Below are 20,414 nucleotides of genomic sequence, written 5' to 3' on the forward strand. Positions count from 1 at the left end.
AAGGACTGAGTATTCATTGTTATAATGGAATTAGAGTGTGTTTACTGTAAGACATCACACGAGGACTGAGTATTCATTGTTATAATGGAATTAGAGAGTGTTTACTGTAAGACACCACACAAGGACTGAGTATTCATTGTTATAATGGAATTAGAGTGTGTTTACTGTAAGACACCACACAAGGACTGAGTATTCATTGTTATAATGGAATTAGAGTGTGTTTACTGTAAGACATCAGACAAGGACTGAGTATTCATTGTTATAATGGAATTAGAGAGTGTTTACTGTAAGACATCACACATCATTGTTATAATGGAATTAGAGTGTGTTTGCTGTAAGGTACCACACAAGGACTGAGTGTTCATTGTTATGTTGGAATTAGAGAGTGTTTACTGTAAGACATCACACATCATTGTTATAATGGAATTAGAGAGTGTTTACTGTAAGACATCACACATCATTGTTATAATGGAATTAGAGTGTGTTTGCTGTAAGACATCACACATCATTGTTATAATGGAATTAGAGAGTGTTTGCTGTAAGACATCACACATCATTGTTATAATGGAATTAGAGAGTGTTTGCTGTAAGACATCACACATCATTGTTATAATGGAATTAGAGAGTGTTTGCTGTAAGACATCACACATCATTGTTATAATGGAATTAGAGAGTGTTTGCTGTAAGACATCACACATCATTGTTATAATGGAATTAGAGAGTGTTAACTGTAAGACATCACACATCATTGTTATAATAGAATTAGAGTGTGTTTACTGTAAGACACCACACGAGGACTGAGTGTTCATTGTTATAATGGAATTAGAGAGTGTTTACTGTAAGACATCAGACAAGGACTGAGTATTCATTGTTATGTTGGAATTAGAGTGTGTTTACTGTAAGACACCACACGAGGACTGAGTGTTCATTGTTATATTGGAATTACCTAAAAAGAAGTTTTTAAACCTGTAGTTATATTTTTCTAGAATATTTGAGAATAAAATTATTTGATTCTTGCAAATATTCGTTACTGTTTTAAAAAAGACTGTAAACGTGTGATGTTTATTTGACCTCAGAAGATGAATGAGTTCAAAGCATATGCATGTATGTCTATTCAGAGAAAAGGTCATACTAATTTTCATTTGTGTAGGACGATGCACAATGAGTTTGAAGAAACACAACACTTCAACGATCTGTGATGTTTCTGTATAACGTCACGTTTCATTGAATCACGTGCCCAATATACACCTATACACAATGCATATCGACAGACACAAAGGATTCAGCATAATTAAATGCATCAACAATGCCTACTGCATATTGCAAAATATTAGTATTAGACGTTGGCGAATGAGACTCTGATTGGTTCTTACCCTCAGATTGCAGTTCACAAATGTACGCCACGGGCTTATAGCAGGAGAAGTCGTTAAAGGTACCGTCCTGGAGAATACAACCACAGTCCTCACTGTATTCGAAATCGTTAGGCTCGCCATTCCACCGTCTGCAATCAGTCAGTTAAATGGAAATCATTAGTCTCAGTAATTTATCGCCTGACAAAGAAAGCATTAACATGCATTTTTTGAGATAGTTAAAGAATAATTATCTTAATATCTAGATAATGGAAGCGGTGCACGTTTGCTCACACTAAGGACATATCAGCCTTCTGTTCATTTGTCCAGTACCAGGTTTTGTCTCCAGGATGAAAATGAAGCCCGGTCCAAAAGGCAAAAGCACGGTACTGCGTGGTGATGTATTCAATCCAGTCCTGACCGTTGTGAAATAAAAAGTTTTAAAAGTGCAGTTGTAAGTCAAAAATATAAAAAAGAAGGAGAAAACCTGCAAATAATGTCTAAAACCTTACACCACAATAATATCCTAAAACCTAATACCACAATAATACCCTAAAGCCTAACATCACAATAATACCCTAAAACCTAACACCACAATAATACCCTAAAACCTAACACCACAGTAATACCCTAAAACCTAACACCACAACAATACCCTATACCTAACACCACAATAATACCCTAAACCTAACATGAAAATAATGCCCTAAACCTAACACGACAATAATACCCTAAAACCTAACATCAAAATAATACCCTAAACCTAACACCACAATAATACCCTAAACCTAACATCAGAATAATACCGTAAACCTAACACCACAATAATACCCTAAACCTAACACCACAGTAATACCCTAAACCTAACACCACAACAATACCCTAAAACCTAACACCACAGTAATACCCTAAAACCTAACACCACAACAATACCCTAAACCTAACACCACAATAATACCCTAAACCTAACATCAGAATAATACCCTAAACCTAACACCACACTAATACCCTAAAACCTAACACCACAATAATACCCTAAAACCTAACACCACAGTAATATCCTAAAACCTAACACCAGAACAATACCCTAAACCTAACACCACAATAATACCCTAAATCTAACACCACCATAATACCCTAAAACCTAACACCACAATAATACCCTAAACCTAAAACCACATTAATACCCTAAAGCCTAACACCACAATAATACCCTAAACCTAACACCACAATAATACCCTAAACCTAACATCAGAATAATACCCTAAACCTAACACCACACTAATACCCTAAAACCTAACACCACAATAATACCCTAAAACCTAACACAACAGTAATATCCTAAAACCTAACACCACAACAATACCCTAAACCTAACACCACAATAATACCCTAAACCTAACACCACAATAATACCCTAAACCTAACACCACAATAATACCCTAAACCTAACATCAGAATAATACCCTAAACCTAACACGACAATAATACCCTAAAACCTAACACCACAGTAATACCCTAAACCTAACACCACAATAACACCCTAAAACCTAACACCACAGTAATATCCTAAAACCTAACACCACAGTAATATCCTAAAACCTAACACCACAACAATACCCTAAACCTAACACCACAATAATACCCTAAACCTAACACCACCATAATACCCTAAAACCTAACACCACAATAATACCCTAAACCTAACACCACAATAATACCCTAAACCTAACATCAGAATAATACCCTAAACCTAACACGACAATAATACCCTAAAACCTAACACCACAATAATACCCTAAACCTAACACCACAATAATACCCTAAACCTAACACCACAATAATACCCTAAAGCCTAACATCAGAATAATACCCTAAAACCTAACACCACAATAATACCCTAAAACCTAACACCACAATAACACCCTAAAACCTAACACGACAGTAATACCCTAAAGAGATCTCACAAACGTCTTGCAGTCTAGCACATATCATCCTATGATCTCTCTCACAGAGATCTCACAGCCCCAAACATATATAACCCTAACATCCCACACAAAGAGATCTTATCCTAGTATACAGCCCTAAAAAGGTACTGACCCACATACAGAAATCCCAAATCTTAATAACAATGCCCACCAAACTAGTAAAGCCCCACATATATATCATAAAAATGCAACACAAAGAAACCATTAAAGGCAACACAGATCATAAACGCACAACACATAGAGATAATAAAATGCAACACAGAAATGATGAAACGCAAGATGAATAGATCCTGAAGCCACATACATAATAATGAGTTTGACAAATTCAAAATATAAAGAAGCTGTTCTGCTCGTACGTTTTACCTCTTTTTGTGTGTTGGTGATGTTTACCTTTTTTGTTTGGTAGTATTGTACGCTTTACTTTTTTGTTTGGTTGTGTTTTGTACGCTTTACCATTGTTGTTGTTTGGTTGTGTTTTGTATGCTTTACCTTTTTTTTGGTTGTGTTTTGTACGCTTTACCATTGTTGTTGTTTGGTTGTGTTTTGTATGCTTTACCTTTTTTTTTTGGTTGTGTTTTGTACGCTTTACTTTTTTTGTTTGGTTGTGTTTTGTACTCTTTACCTTTTCGGCTTTGGTTGTGATTTGCAGAAGACGAGAAGAGCCTCTCAGACACGCGGCGTTGGAGTCCTTCCATGTGTGTTGAACCCCCGTATTATATTTGTAACATTTATACCCACCACGTAACCAGTTGTACGGACATCCCAGTTCGTTCATCACCGGTAAGGCATCTGTGTTTAATAATAAAATCATCAGTTGTAATTCGAATCATACAAACACCAGCATTGTCAGTTCATATAAATCTTCGAGCTATATTTATATAGTTATCCCCGGTACTATTCTCACAAATTAGCAAGAAATGATACAACTAGAAACTGTATTCCGAAACTACACACATGTCCTGTATAGTATGTACATTGTATTTATAGAGCTACACGTGTACAATCTTCTAGGCGTCCATGTTTTGTATTTTTCACTTTCACTTTCGGTTTCTCTAACCTGTAGTGGGTGTCTTACACACGTAGTAAGCCAGTGTGTCACAGGATTCGTCTCCAAACCTCCCGTTGTTATAGATCAAACCACAATGCTGGTTCCCTCCAAGATTATCAGGCTCTTTTGCCCAAATTCTGAAAGTACATGAATTGTAATAATATCTTTGAATACGTTTCCAGGCATAAGTTGTTAAAAATACTTGGTTTATTTCACAGCTGGCGCCCAGGGAATCTCAGTATCGGTAAATGTAACATCATTTCTAGTCCCCATCACTTACATTACATCATCTCTAGCCCCCATCACTTACATTACATCATCTCTAGCCCCATCACTTACATTACATCATCTCTAGCCCCCATCATTTACATTACATCATCTCTAGCCCCCATCACTTACATTACATCATCTCTAGCCCCCATCACTTACATTACATCATCTCTAGTTCCCATCACTTACATTACATCATCTCTAGTCCCCATCACTTACATTACATCATCTCTACCCCCATCACTTACATTACACCATCTCTAGTCCCCATCACTTACATTACATCATCTCTAGTCCCCATCACTTACATTACATCATCTCTAGCCCCATCACTAACATTACATCATCTCTAGCCCCCATCACTTACATTACATCATCTCTAGTTCCCATCACTTACATTACATCATCTCTAGCCCCCATCACTTACATTACATCATCTCTAGTTCCCATCACTTACATTACATCATCTCTAGCCCCCATCACTTACATTACATCATCTCTAGAACCTCCATCATTTACATTACATCATCTCTAGCCCCCATCACTTACATTACATCATCTCTAGTTCCCATCACTTACATTACATCATCTCTAGCCCCATCACTTACATTACATCATCTCTAGTCCCCATCACTTACATTACATCATCTCTACCCCCATCACTTACATTACATCATATCTACCCCCAACACTTACATTACATCATCTCTACCCCCATCATTTACATTACATCATCTCTAGTCCCCATCACTTACATTACATCATCTCTAGTTCCCATCACTTACATTACATCATCTCTAGCCCCCATCACTTACATTACATCATCTCTAGCCCCCATCACTTACATTACATCATCTCTAGCCCCCATCACTTACATTACATCATCTCTAGTCCCCATCACTTACATTACATCATATCTACCCCCATCATTTACATTACATCATCTCTAGTCCCCATCACTTACATTACATCATCTCTAGTTCCCATCACTTACATTACATCATCTCTACCCCCATCACTTACATTACATCATCTCTAGAACCTCCATCATTTACATTACATCATCTCTAGTCCCCATCACTTACATTACATCATCTCTACCCCCATCACTTACATTACATCATCTCTAGTTCCCATCACTTACATTACATCATCTCTAGTCCCCATCACTTACATTACATCATCTCTAGCCCCCATCACTTACATTACATCATCTCTAGTCCCCATCACTTACATTACATCATCTCTAGCCCCATCACTTACATTCCATCATCTCTAGCCCCCATCACTTACATTACATCATCTCTAGTTCCCATCACTTACATTACATCATCTCTAGTCCCCATCACTTACATTACATCATCTCTAGTTCCCATCACTTACATTACATCATCTCTAGTCCCCATCACTTACATTACATCATCTCTAGTTCCCATCACTTACATTACATCATCTCTAGTTCCCATCACTTACATTACATCATCTCTAGAACCTCCATCATTTACATTACATCATCTCTAGAACCTCCATCATTTACATTACATCATCTCTAGTCCCCATCACTTACATTACATCATCTCTACCCCCATCACTTACATTACATCATCTCTAGCTCCATCACTTACATTACATCATCTCTAGTTCCCATCACTTACATTACATCATCTCTAGTCCCCATCACTTACATTACATCATCTCTAGCCCCCATCACTTACATTACATCATCTCTAGCCCCCATCACTTACATTACATCATCTCTAGTTCCCATCACTTACATTACATCATCTCTAGTTCCCATCACTTACATTACATCATCTCTAGCCCCCATCACTTACATTACATCATCTCTAGTTCCCATCACTTACATTACATCATCTCTAGTTCCCATCACTTACATTACATCATCTCTAGAACCTCCATCATTTACATTACATCATCTCTAGAACCTCCATCATTTACATTACATCATCTCTAGTCCCCATCACTTACATTACATCATCTCTACCCCCATCACTTACATTACATCATCTCTAGCCCCCATCACTTACATTACATCATCTCTAGCCCCATCACTTACATTACATCATCTCTAGCCCCATCACTTACATTACATCATCTCTAGTCCCCATCACTTACATTACATCATCTCTAGCCCCATCACTTACATTCCATCATCTCTAGCCCCCATCACTTACATTACATCATCTCTAGTTCCCATCACTTACATTCCATCATCTCTAGCCCCCATCACTTACATTACATCATCTCTAGCTCCATCACTTACATTCCATCATCTCTAGCCCCCATCACTTACATTACATCATCTCTAGCCCCATCACTTACATTCCATCATCTCTAGAACCTCCATCACTTACATTACATCATCTCTAGAACCTCCATCATTTACATTACATCATCTCTAGTCCCCATCACTTACATTCCATCATCTCTAGCCCCCATCACTTACATTACATCATCTCTAGTTCCCATCACTTACATTACATCATCTCTAGTTCCCATCACTTACATTACATCATCTCTAGAGCCCCCATCACTTACATTACATCATATCTACCCCCATCACTTACATTACATCATCTCTAGTTCCCATCACTTACATTACATCATCTCTAGCCCCCATCACTTACATTACATCATATCTACCCCCATCACTTACATTACATCATCTCTAGCCCCATCACTTACATTACATCATCTCTAGCCCCCATCACTTACATTACATCATCTCTAGCTCCATCACTTACATTACATCATCTCTAGCCCCCATCACTTACATTACATCATCTCTAGCCCCATCACTTACATTACATCATCTCTAGCCCCCATCACTTACATTACATCATCTCTAGCCCCATCACTTACATTACATCATCTCTAGCCCCCATCACTTACATTACATCATCTCTAGCCCCATCACTTACATTCCATCATCTCTAGCCCCCATCACTTACATTACATCATCTCTAGCCCCATCACTTACATTACATCATCTCTAGCCCCCATCACTTACATTACATCATCTCTAGCCCCCATCACTTACATTACATCATCTCTAGCCCCCATCACTTACATTCCATCATCTCTAGCCCCCATCACTTACATTACATCATCTCTAGCTCCATCACTTACATTACATCATCTCTAGCCCCCATCACTTACATTACATCATCTCTAGCCCCATCACTTACATTACATCATCTCTAGTTCCCATCACTTACATTACATCATATCTACCCCCATCACTTACATTACATCATCTCTACCCCATCACTTACATTACATCATCTCTACCCCATCACTTACATTACATCATCTCTAGTTCCCATCACTTACATTACATCATATCTACCCCCATCACTTACATTACATCATCTCTAGCCCCCATCACTTACATTACATCATCTCTACCCCCATCACTTACATTACATCATCTCTAGCCCCCATCACTTACATTACATCATCTCTAGCCCCCATCACTTACATTACATCATCTCTAGCCCCCATCACTTACATTACATCATCTCTAGCCCCCATCACTTACATTACATCATCTCTAGCCCCCATCACTTACATTACATCATCTCTACCCCCATCACTTACATTACATCATCTCTAGCCCCCATCACTTACATCACATCATCTCTAGCCCCCATCACTTACATTACATCATCTCTAGCCCCCATCACTTACATTACATCATCTCTACCCCCATCACTTACATTACATCATCTCTAGCCCCCATCACTTACATTACATCATCTCTAGCCCCCATCACTTACATCACATCATCTCTAGCCCCCATCACTTACATTACATCATCTCTAGTCCCATCACTTACATTACATCATCTCTAGCCCCCATCACTTACATTACATCATCTCTAGTCCCCATCACTTACATTACATCATATCTAGTCCCCATCACTTACATTACATCATCTCTACCCCCATCACTTACATTACATCATCTCTAGTCCCCATCACTTACATTACATCATCTCTAGTCCCCATCACTTACATTACATCATCTCTACCCCCATCACTTACATTACATCATCTCTAGCCCATCACTTACATTACATCATATCTAGCTCCATCACTTACATTACATCATCTCTAGCCCCCATCACTTACATTACATCATCTCTAGTTCACATCACTTACATTACATCATCTCTAGTCCCCATCACTTACATTACATCATCTCTAGTCCCCATCACTTACATTACACCATCTCTACCCCCATCACTTACATTACATCATCTCTAGTCCCCATCACTTACATTACATCATCTCTACCCCCATCACTTACATTACATCATCTCTAGTCCCCATCACTTACATTACATCATCTCTAGTCCCCATCACTTACATTATATCATCTCTAGCCCCCATCACTTACATTACATCATCTCTAGCCCCCATCAGTTACATTACATCATCTCTAGTTCCCATCACTTACATTACATCAACTTACATTACATCATCTCTAGTTCCCATCACTTACATTACATCATCTCTAGTTCCCATCACTTACATTCCATCATCTCTAGTCCCTATCACTTACATTACATCATCTCTAGTCCCCATCACTTACATTACATCATATCTAGCTCCATCACTTACATTACATCATCTCTAGCCCCATCACTTACATTACATCATCTCTAGTTCCCATCACTTACATTACGTTTTGGTTGACCTTTTGATTGTTTTGCCATCTCCAGTCGCCCTCCTTGGCTATGTCTGTCATCCCTAACCACCACATCTGACTGGTCTCTGACATGGTCGATAACAACCTACCAATGGTCATCTACCAGAAAACGGGGAATTTGTATCACAATTTCTTAGTATCTTAGTATTATAATTCTTTAGTATCTTAGTATTATAATTCCATAGTATGTATTATAATTCCTTAGTATCTTAGTATTATAATTCCATAGTATGTATTATAATTCCTTAGTATCTTAGTATTATAATTCCTTAGTATCTTAGTATTATGATTCCTTAGTACCTTAGTATTATAATTCCTTAGTATGTATCATAATTCCTCAGTATCTTAGTATTATAATTCCTTAGTATGTATTATAATTCCTTAGTATCTTAGTATTATAATTCCTTAGTATCTTAGTATTATAATTCCTTAGTATCTTAGTATTATAATCCCCTAGTATGTATCATAATTCCTTAGTACCTTAGGATTATAATTCTTTAGTACATGTATGTATAATGTATTATAATCCCAAAGTAAAATGGCTGAAATGCTGCTAAAACGGCTTTAAACCCCAACACCAACAATCAACCAGTCAATAGTATCTTTTTGTATTGTAATTCTTTATTAGTATATGAGTATTATAATTTCTTTGCATCGTTAGTTAGTATAATAGTATGGATGGTTGTGGTGGTTTCGCTGAAGCTTTAATGCTGCTCTCACACTGTGGTGAATGGGATTACGAATGAAACTCCCCACCGATTCACAATCACTAGTGTCAGGAATTTGCACTAAAGCTCATTCTCAGTGTAATTGCTACATTTTCATAACCATATTATTCTTATTGGTGGCAAGGTGTAGGTAGCAGTTGTAAGACATTTGTAGGAATTTGGTAAAATTCGTCTAATTACTTTCCTTTACAAATACCACACGAATGCAAATAAAACTATGAATGCCTGCGAATCCATTCCGAACAATACAAATGGGCTGCCATTTTTTGTTTTTGATGAAATTTTCTGGTTAGACAATGACATGAAGAAGCTGATGAGACAGCGTTCTTGCAAGTGCTAACGCGTAACATTGGTGAGGGATATAAACTTTCTAACGCGCGCGTTATACAGTCATTTCATTTGAACGACGTTCACAAGCATATCAAAGCTGCACCATTTCAGCATTTCTCTGAACTAACCTTATCATATCAAAATATTGGTAAAGACATTCTTCACAGTGTGAGATGAGCATTTCTTATAGAACGTTTACCAGTTCCTGTCTAGACTCGATCCTGGCTAAGAATGTAGGAGAGTTAGTGGAGACTTGTTGGTTTACGCATGCGCTACTAGCAGCCTTCCAGGAAGAAACGTCAAACTGTGAAGCGAAAAGGTAACAGGAAGTGTTCGACTGCGTCCAACCGTCAATACATCCGGTATCTACATTTACAATTTAATTTTTTCTGACTGTTAAGTTTTTCTTTTGTTACCCTCAAACAGGTGCGTTTTACAATGATTTGAATTTAATCATAATCTATTTGTTAGTTAACGCTGCAAAGTTTTCTAAAATATTTACTTACTCGACGTATACTGGCAGACATAACTGTGCTGTTCTGAGCAGTCTTCGTCGTTGATTGTTCCTTGGGTATCTAGGGCGCCACAATTCTCTATGTGATGTGTATCATCGGGTTCAGAGTTCCACACACTGATAAGGCACAAATGGGTTTCCATGATAGTATATTTGTAAGTAGAAGTGATTAAAGGTATCATGTTTCAGAGAGCGTAGACATGGTACAGAACCATTAGCAAAACTTGCCTGAGCGTTCTTGTCTTGATACAAATGGAATATTCTTACCAAGATGTAACCATGTAATCAAAGCTTATCAATTCTAAAATATGATTGTTTTTAACTTTGTGGTTTTGAGATTTTGAAATCGTGAATGAAATGTTTTATATATTCATTATATCATCCTCATAATGTCCTCCTAAAAGAGCTCTTGGTATTCTCCTGATCAATCAGAAGTTTACGCAATGATGATGGTGATGATGATGATGGTGGCGATGATGGTGGTGATGGTTGTGGTGATGATGATGATGGTGATGATTGATGGTGGTGGTGGTGATGATGATAATTGATGATGATGATGATGATCGTGATGATAATGATTGATGGTGATGATGATGGTGGTGATAATGATGATGATGATGATGATGATCGTGATGATAATGATTGATGGTGATGATGATGGTGGTGATAATGATGATGATGATGGTGATGATTGATGGTGATGATGATGGTGATGATGATGGTGGTGATGATGATGATAATTGATGATGATGATGATGATAATGATTGATGGTGATGATGATGATGATGATTGATGGTGATGATGATGGTGATGATGATGGTGGTGATGATGATGATAATTGATGATGATGATAATGATTGATGGTGATGATGATGGTGGTGATAATGATGATGATGATGATGATGATGGTGATGATGATGATTGATAATGATGGTAATGATGATGGTGATAATGATGATGATGATGATGCCATGATGATGATGGTGATGATGATGATAATTGATTGTAATGATGATGATGGTGATGACGATGGTGATGATGATGATGGCGATGATGATGGTGATGATGATGATGATGTTATAGGTGATGATGATGGTGATGACGATGGTGATGACGATGGTGATGATGATGGTGATGATGATGATGGCGATGATGATGATGATGATGGTGATGATGATGGTGATGGTGATGATGATTATGATGGTAATGGAGTTACATTGAGTTGCCTGTCGCCAGTGATGAAGCCGCGTTATTTCCCCATGTCCACGCTCCAGTGTGTTTGTTGTCTGTGAGCGAGGTCCACCATCTCTCTCTGAGAGTGCTGCTATTCTTTGTGACAGTTACGAAGTCAAGCTATCAAGATATAACAACTTAGTAATTTATCATAAAATCTTATCTGCTGGAGGTATAGGTTTTAATAAAAATGTAGTTTACGCAAAGAAGATATTTTTAGAAAGTTTTTGTAATTTGGATTGCTCTATAGTCCATTTCAAATGATTGGTAACACTTTGTAGTCATTGTTAAAACAAAACTATATTCTCAGATTGACCATTACAATTTGTAATTCATAATTTGAACAGTAGAAGTGGATTACCCTGTCAGCTTCATTATAGAAGTAAAGCAGATCGGAGTCCAGCTGTTCACATTCTGTAAATGCCTCGGTGTATTTGAGTTTTTGTGTGCTGAATAGATAACAGGAACCGTTAAATGTCACCCAGCCACTGCCGAGGGGACACGTGGGGTAGCAGATCACGTCTATAAAGAGATATATCTATAGATAACAGGAACCGTTAAATGTCACCCAGCCACTGCCGAGGGGACACGGGGGGTAGCAGATCACGTCTATAAAGAGATATATCTATAGATAACAGGAACCGTTAAATGCCACCCAGCCACTGCCGAGGGGACACGGGGGGTAGCAGATCACGTCTATAAAGAGATATATCTATAGATAACAGGAACCGTTAAATGCCACCCAGCCACTGTCGAGGGGACACGGGGGGTAGCAGATCACGTCTATAAAGAGAAATATCTATAGATACAGGGGAGGGGGGGGGGGGTAACAGATCACGTCTGTATAGAGATAGACACAAGGGGTAACAGCCATACTGTATAGAGATATAACTAGAGACACAGTGGGCAGCAGAACACTTCTGTATAGAGAAATATTTGCAGACATGGAACATATGACATCTGTAACGAGAGATATTTAGAGATATGAGTATATTATCCTTTTTCCATTTTTTGTTAAAGAAGCAACTGCCTAGTATGATGTCAAAAAGTCTAGTCGTTAATTCATCGTGAGGAATGGCCGTGTAAAGTGTTGAAAAGTCATACGTTTTGATGTTGTTGATTTCAGAAAAGTTTTGCGATTTCAAATTTACTAAAAGTTCTTTAGAATCCACATTTGATTTACACCACTTCTGGTATATGCAGTCGCACAGTACGTTTGAAGTTTCTCCTTCACAGCTGTTGATATTTTCGTGAGGAGCAAAGATAAAGGCTTGGTATAACAGTTACTGGATCCAGCAATGTTTCTTTGTTTGTAAGGATTTGTACGAGGTCTAGGAATTCAGTATAGGTACGGTATCTCAATTCATTTTCAGTAGTCTGCCTCGATTTAAATACTGATCATACGCAGAACATGCTTCCGCGCATCGAATCAGTTTGCCCTGGCGTCAGAACCTCTACCACAGGAGTCATTTACAATTTGATAGAGACCTTCCCGCTCTAAATGAAAATATGCAATTAGTTTTCTTATAAATGTGTTGTTGTAGAGAAGAATTCTTAAATATTTGTCAATTTTCATATCCCGTCAAATGGTATGGGGTTGTCCGTCTGTTTGTCTGTCCCGGACCTTGTAGGCAAAATGCATAATGAACCGTTAGCCCCAGGATCTTACAACTTAGTACATTTGATCACCATGCTGAGAGGGAGATGACTATTGTTTTTCAAGGTCAACATTTCAACCGATTGGTGCACCGTGACCTACTTTGGGGCTAAAAGTAGGTTAAATAGTTTCTGAACTTTTTCTCATCATGGATACAGATGTTGTACTAAAGGTCTATCAACGGGCGCTGTTGTACCGTTTGCTGTACTCTTGTTGGCAGTTTTTATCCGGCCGTAAGGCCCCAGGGGTGCAGAAGTCCAGAAAACAATATACCCCCTTGCCCTAATGATGTTTTATACCAAATTAGATAAAGATGTTTGCAAAGAAATGTTTGTATAGACACTGAGGGTAACAGCATGCGTGTAAAGAGATATTTATAAAGACACGATGCGTAGTAAAGCACATTGTAAAGAGATATATTTATAGACATGGAGGAGTAGCGGAGCTCGATGTTTATACTAAGTATAAGTTAGAGTATATTAAGTGAAATCTTAATGGATAAGAAGGGGCGGAGCGAACGTTAGTGAGCGAGCCCCTTCTTATCCAATAAGATTTCACTTAATATACTCTAACTGGCTTAGAATGTAACATAGTTTTTCATTGGCTGGGAACGATAGGCGCAATTTGACGTCATATAACGTGTATCAGAAGTGCCCGCCACGTTACAAGTACAGCAAAAGTAGGCTATTCCAAAGAAAACGCGGGAGGCCAACCACTGGTCGTATGGTGTATGGACTGCATGGGTTAGATACCGTAATACAAGACCAGAGACAACTTTAGAATCCGGTGGCTCTAATATTCCGGAGGACATATGTCAGTTGAGTAATGAAAGTTTGAATTTTTGGCTTCAGCGTTTCGTCGTTGAAATTCGCAGACAGGATGGGACTAATTACCCCCCTAATACGCTTACTCAGATTCTATCTGGATTACAGAGACATTCGCGCAACAATTGTACAGGTAGGATTATTAATTTTTTCAAAGATAATGACTTGGATTTTGTCGAACTGAGAAGAACATTAGATGGCCGAATGAAGTATTTAACAAGTCAAGGAATAGGGATTGAAAAGAAACGTTGTGATCCGGTCACTGTAAAAGACGAAATCAAAATGTGGGATACCGGTGTGTTTTCGCTCGATACCGCTTCAGGACTGAGTAATGCCGTATTTTTCTACAATGGTAAGACTTTTGGATTTCGCGGGATGGAACAACACAAAAGCTGTGCTGCCGAGCAGTTTGAAATTGGATTTGACCATGAGAACGTTTTTTTTTTTGTTTTTTTGACAATGTAATAAAGTTGTCTGAAACATTTACAATGTCATAAAATTTATTTTCAAATAGCCAATCACAGTCAGTCACGTGATATCTCTCTGTTGGGAATTCTTAATGAATAAGTGAGCCACTTAATGAACAACTTCTTGAAATCTGATTGGTCGACAAACTAGGTTATATTCTAAAGACACGGAGAGCAACAGAGTACTTATGTACTGAGAAATACTTATAGAGAAGAGGAGATACTGAGAGATACTTATAGAGAAGAGGAGATACCGAGATACTTATAGTGAAGAGGAGATACCGATAGATACTTATAGAGAAGAGGAGATACCGAGATACTTATAGAGAAGGAGAGATACTTATAGAGAAGAGGAGATACCGAGATACTTATAGAGAAGGAGAGATACAGAGATACTTATAGAGAAGAGATGTAGATATACTTATAGAGATAATTATAGAGAAAGGGAGGTACAGCGATATTCAAAGAGAAGAGGAGATACAGGAAGATACTTATAGAAAAGGGGAAATACCAAGAGATAATTATAGAGAAAGGGAGATACAGCAATACTTATAGAAAAGAGGAGATACAGATATATTCATAGAGAAGAGGAGATACCGAGAGATATTTATAGAGATAATTATAGAGAAAGGGTGGTACAGCGATATTTAAAGAGAAGAGGAGATACAGGAAGATACTTATAGAGAAGGGGAAATACCGAGAGATACTTATAGAGAAGAGGAGATACAGAGAGATACTTATAGAGAATAGGAGATACAGAGATACTTATAGAGAAAGGGAGATACCGAGAGATATTTATAGAGAAGAGTAGATACAGAGAGATACTTATAGAGAAGGGGAGATACAGAGATACTTATAGAGAAGAGGAGATACAGACATACTTATAGAGATGGGGAGATATATAGAGATGCTTATAGAGAAGAGGAGATACAGAGATACTTATAGAGAATAGGAGATACAGAGATACTTATAGAGAAAGGGAGATACTGGGAGATAATTATAGAGAAGAGGAGACACAGAGATACTTATAGAGATGGGGAGATATATAGAGATATTTATAGAGAAGAGGAGATACCGAGATACTTATAGAGAATGGGAGATACTGAGAGATAATTATAGAGAAGAGGAGACACAGAGATACTTATAGAGATGGGGAGATATATAGATATATTTATAGAGAAGAGGAGATACCGAGATACTTATAGAGAATGGGAGATACTGAGAGATACTTATAGAGAATGGGAGATACTGAGAGATACTTATAGAGAAGGGGAGATACATAGATACTTATAGAGAAGGAAAGGTACAGAGATACCTATAGAGAAGGGGAGATATAGAGATATTTATAGAGGAGAGGAGATACCAAGAGATTATTATGGAGAAGAGGAGATACAGATATACTTATAGAAAAGGGGAGATACAGAGATACTTATAGTGAAGAGGAGATACAGGAAGATACTTATAGGGAAGGGGAAATACCGAGAGATACTTATAGAGAAGGGGAGATACAGAGATACTTATAGAAAAGAGGAGATACAGAGATACTTATAGAGAAGAGGAGATACAGAGATATTTATAAAAAAAAAAAAAAGGAGATACAGAGATACTTATAGAGAAGAGGAGATACAGAGAGATATTTATAGAGAAGAGGAGATACCAAGAGATACTTATAGAGAAGAGGAGATACAGAGATACTTATAGAGAATAGGAGATACAGAGATACTTATAGAGAAGAGGAGATACAGAGATACTCATAGAGAATAGGAGATACTGAGCACTTCTGTAAAGTATGGAAGCCTGTAAATGCCAAAGTAGAGAATTAATATTAACTGGCGGGCGCTACTTAATGAATTTGGCGGCCGACACTTATTATCCGGTGCTCGCCATTCATTATCTTGCGGTTGCCATTAACTAACCAAAGGTGCTTTGGTCATAATATATGAATACACATCTAACCTTATACATATGTAAATAATGATGATTTACATTATGTATAAGGTTAGATGTGTATTCATATATTATGACTCAAGCACCTGTGAATTTAACTGGCGGCCGCCAATTAATTCACTACATGGTACTGAGGACTTTTTTTCTAATAGTTTAGATTAGTACGCAGACACTTTAAAACACTTTTTTTTTTTCAAAGTTGGGAGACAATGTCCTTCAAAATTGTGGACAAGCAAAAAAGAAGGGGGGGGGGGGCACCGTGCGTCGTTCAATTCATCAGTTCATTCAAGCTTACATTCTTACCATCCATTATTACCATCAAAAGAGTGGGGTGGGAGTCCATTCGCCAATACATCTTGCTTTGCATTTGAAAAAACAACAACTTTCTGTGCATGTCAGTAAAAATAACAGAAAATCAGCGATGTCAAAAAGGTGTCGGGGGTTGATCTACGCGCCTGGCACGTTGGTATATCCATGTGACAGAGTGATATTTTTCTAAAGTAAATATATTATTTCATTATTTAGACTATGAAGATTAGTATGTGAGAAAAGTTGTCTTTACTATTAATTTATTTAAGGTACAACTTAATAGTATATGCAAATATCTCTAAAGTTATTTATAGATTATGAGATCATAATGGTCAGTAATAGCACCATATGATTATTTATAGAATATAGAGCCTTCAATTTCATTGGTTGTCTAAGTTCCCTCTCTTTGCTATTGTTCATATTTTGAATTGTCATCTAAGTGTATAGAAGTGTTTTCTAGAAGAAGATTTTCCCAGCGCATTTTGACTGTAAGTAAATATGATTTTCTTTTGAGTTTTTTTTTATGATCATATATAATTCAAAGTACCTGTACATGTGCTTTCTTTGAATTAATACATTTACTGAATAGTTAGATGTTATGCATTTTGTATGATAGTAATTGAGTAAGAGTGATCATACGCATTTCTACATTATCTTATTAAGTTATTAATTACAACTAGAGAGTAAAATGTATATCGGTATGAATGTATATTAAAACTATAAATCATGATTGAATCAAATGTAGTAATTTCAATATGTTATGTGTAAATGTCAGAGTGTTCGAGTAGTATTCAGCTATTCTTACTTGTGTGAATAAGTAATGTAACATTAGTTTCACACAAGTATTTTATATTTCATTATTTCTTTATAGATTTATTACTAGCATATAGAATATTCTGGACCTGACTAGAAATTTGGCCCTGTGTCACACATAGGTATGGCATTGCATTTTATGTATATTTTCTACATTCTAAGTTTTGAATATTTTTGCACCCCTGATTAGGAAATTTTGTGTAATTTGTAGAAATAACCAAGTGTATACAAAGGAACTATTTGTTGTTGATAGCTGATACTACTTCCTGAGGTGTACTCCGGCTGTTTACACACATGTGAAAAACACGTGGATTTGAGGGTAGTCTTGTTTGCAGGTAATTTATTTTCGAAAATGCCGCGTAGGGTGGTGTTTTTCTGGTGTCGGCAGACGAGATAGGTAACATAGAACGTTTCTGACTGCGTTATTCGGCATCAATTCTGTAAACTGATTTTTAATGGATTTTTTTCCTCTATAGTAATATATAGTGAAAATAATTACCGGTGTGATACCTTAAGTGGCGGCCTTCAGATAAAATAAATGGCGATCGTCAGATAAAGCTTAAGTGGCGGTCGTCAGATAAAGTAAGTGGCGGCCGTCAGATAAAGTAAGTGGCGGCCGTCAGATAAAGCAAGTGGCGGTCGTCAGATAAAGCAAGTGGCGGTCGTCAGATGAAGTAAGTGGCGGTCGTCAGATGAAGTAAGTGGCGGCCGCCGGTTAAATATCTACCCTGTCACCTACCGGCTTCTGTAATAAAGAGATTCTACATGTACATGTAAGGGTGTAGAATGAGACCTTTCGTGAAGAGTTTGAATCGGGGAGAGGGTGTCTAAGCAACAGTGTCGTATGGGAAGTGGTATATATACATGTACACATGTATATTTTGGTTTTATCAATAAATTTGCATTACAAATGTTGATATATAATAGAGTCATATCAGGAGATAGGAATGAAAACAAATATTGACGTTTATATTATGCAACTCCGATTTCCGTGTACATTCTGTGTGTATGCTTTATTTTCACACATTGCATGGCAGGTCATTCCTACTGTCATTGTGTGTGTGTATCAGCAGCGTTATCTCGTGTAAATAACACCCTTATCAACTGTAAAGCGTCCTAACGAGTCATTGAAAATCCAGGCACATCTAGCATCGTTTTTTCAGGGGGGGGGGGGGGGGGCAGTCAGAGATGAAACTGACTTCACAATTGTATAAAATCTGGAAAGTAAAATTTAGCAAGAAAAATCGGGGGGTGGGGCGTCGTTTACTACATGGGTTCAATTCAATGTTTCAAGCTTACTTTACAGTAACCAATCATTACTAAAATAAAAATGAGGGGGGCATCTGACAATGAATCGAACTTTGTATGTAGAAACAAGAAACTTTGTCTCTTAAAATAAACCCTAACTCTTAAAATATGGGAAAAGGTATGGTGTTAGAAAGTGGGAAAGGTCAGCTCACCCCCTCTCCCCCTCCTCCTGTTGCTAGGTGCCTGAAACCGTTGTACATGTTTTAATCAAACATCAGTTTTATCTTAGCAAAGAAAACAAAATTAAAACGATATGTGACGAGAGGGTGGCAATGAATCACAGTTTCGGCAAATGAAAGATATATTTCATTACAATCTAGACGATACAATTGCACGTGATTTCATTGTGTCGTCTGTTTGTCTTCAGGCAAAAAAAATTGATCGGAGAAAATGAAACGTGTACTTACTTGAAAACAGCAGAAATAAAGTGAGTGTAACGGAAGCTGAAATACACGTCATGACTAATCCTAAAATTGAGTTCTTGTTAATGATTCAGGTGGTACATCGTTTGACGTTTTATCACTCCATATCACTAAACCTTCAGGAGGGGATCCAAGTTTTACCCAGGCCAGTGTATATCTTGTTGATCTACATCTGTAGATGCACACGATTTGTTCGATATATGATTTCAAATACCCCCCCCCCCCAACGTTCTCATTATATAAACATATGCAAAAAAAAAAAAAAAAAAAAAAACCTAGAAGCTTTACTTAATATTATACAATTTAATTTATTTCTTATTAGGGGCCCCGAGAAGTACATAAATTGACAATGAATTGATGTAATAATAATCCACAGCAGGGGACGATGCGAGATAAAGAAGATATCCACCCTTGTATTCAATACAGGGAGTCAAATCAAAGTTTGTAATGCAGTTATGTATCTAACATAAAA

General features: G+C 37.4%; 1 protein-coding gene across 1 annotated transcript in view; it reads right to left on the reverse strand.

Annotated features, from left to right (window-relative positions):
* Positions 1-20,181, reverse strand: part of LOC125658443 (lymphocyte antigen 75-like) — a 30,947-nt gene extending 10,766 nt beyond the window's left edge. Inside the window, exons 1-10 of the mRNA XM_048889709.2 lie at positions 19,928-20,181; positions 12,557-12,717; positions 12,179-12,315; positions 10,954-11,078; positions 10,647-10,813; positions 9,361-9,488; positions 4,395-4,522; positions 3,960-4,126; positions 1,644-1,765; positions 1,374-1,501 (exon numbers count right to left, since the gene is read on the reverse strand). Coding sequence (XP_048745666.2) covers positions 1,374-1,501; positions 1,644-1,765; positions 3,960-4,126; positions 4,395-4,522; positions 9,361-9,488; positions 10,647-10,813; positions 10,954-11,078; positions 12,179-12,315; positions 12,557-12,717; positions 19,928-19,979 — 1,315 coding nt within the window. The 5' untranslated portion in view covers positions 19,980-20,181. The remainder of the gene's footprint in view (positions 1-1,373; positions 1,502-1,643; positions 1,766-3,959; positions 4,127-4,394; positions 4,523-9,360; positions 9,489-10,646; positions 10,814-10,953; positions 11,079-12,178; positions 12,316-12,556; positions 12,718-19,927) is intronic.
* Positions 20,182-20,414: the final 233 nt, after the last annotated feature.

Source organism: Ostrea edulis, chromosome 9 (genome assembly GCF_947568905.1).
Source record: "Ostrea edulis chromosome 9, xbOstEdul1.1, whole genome shotgun sequence".
In the NCBI taxonomy this organism is placed as follows: domain Eukaryota; kingdom Metazoa; phylum Mollusca; class Bivalvia; order Ostreida; family Ostreidae; genus Ostrea; species Ostrea edulis.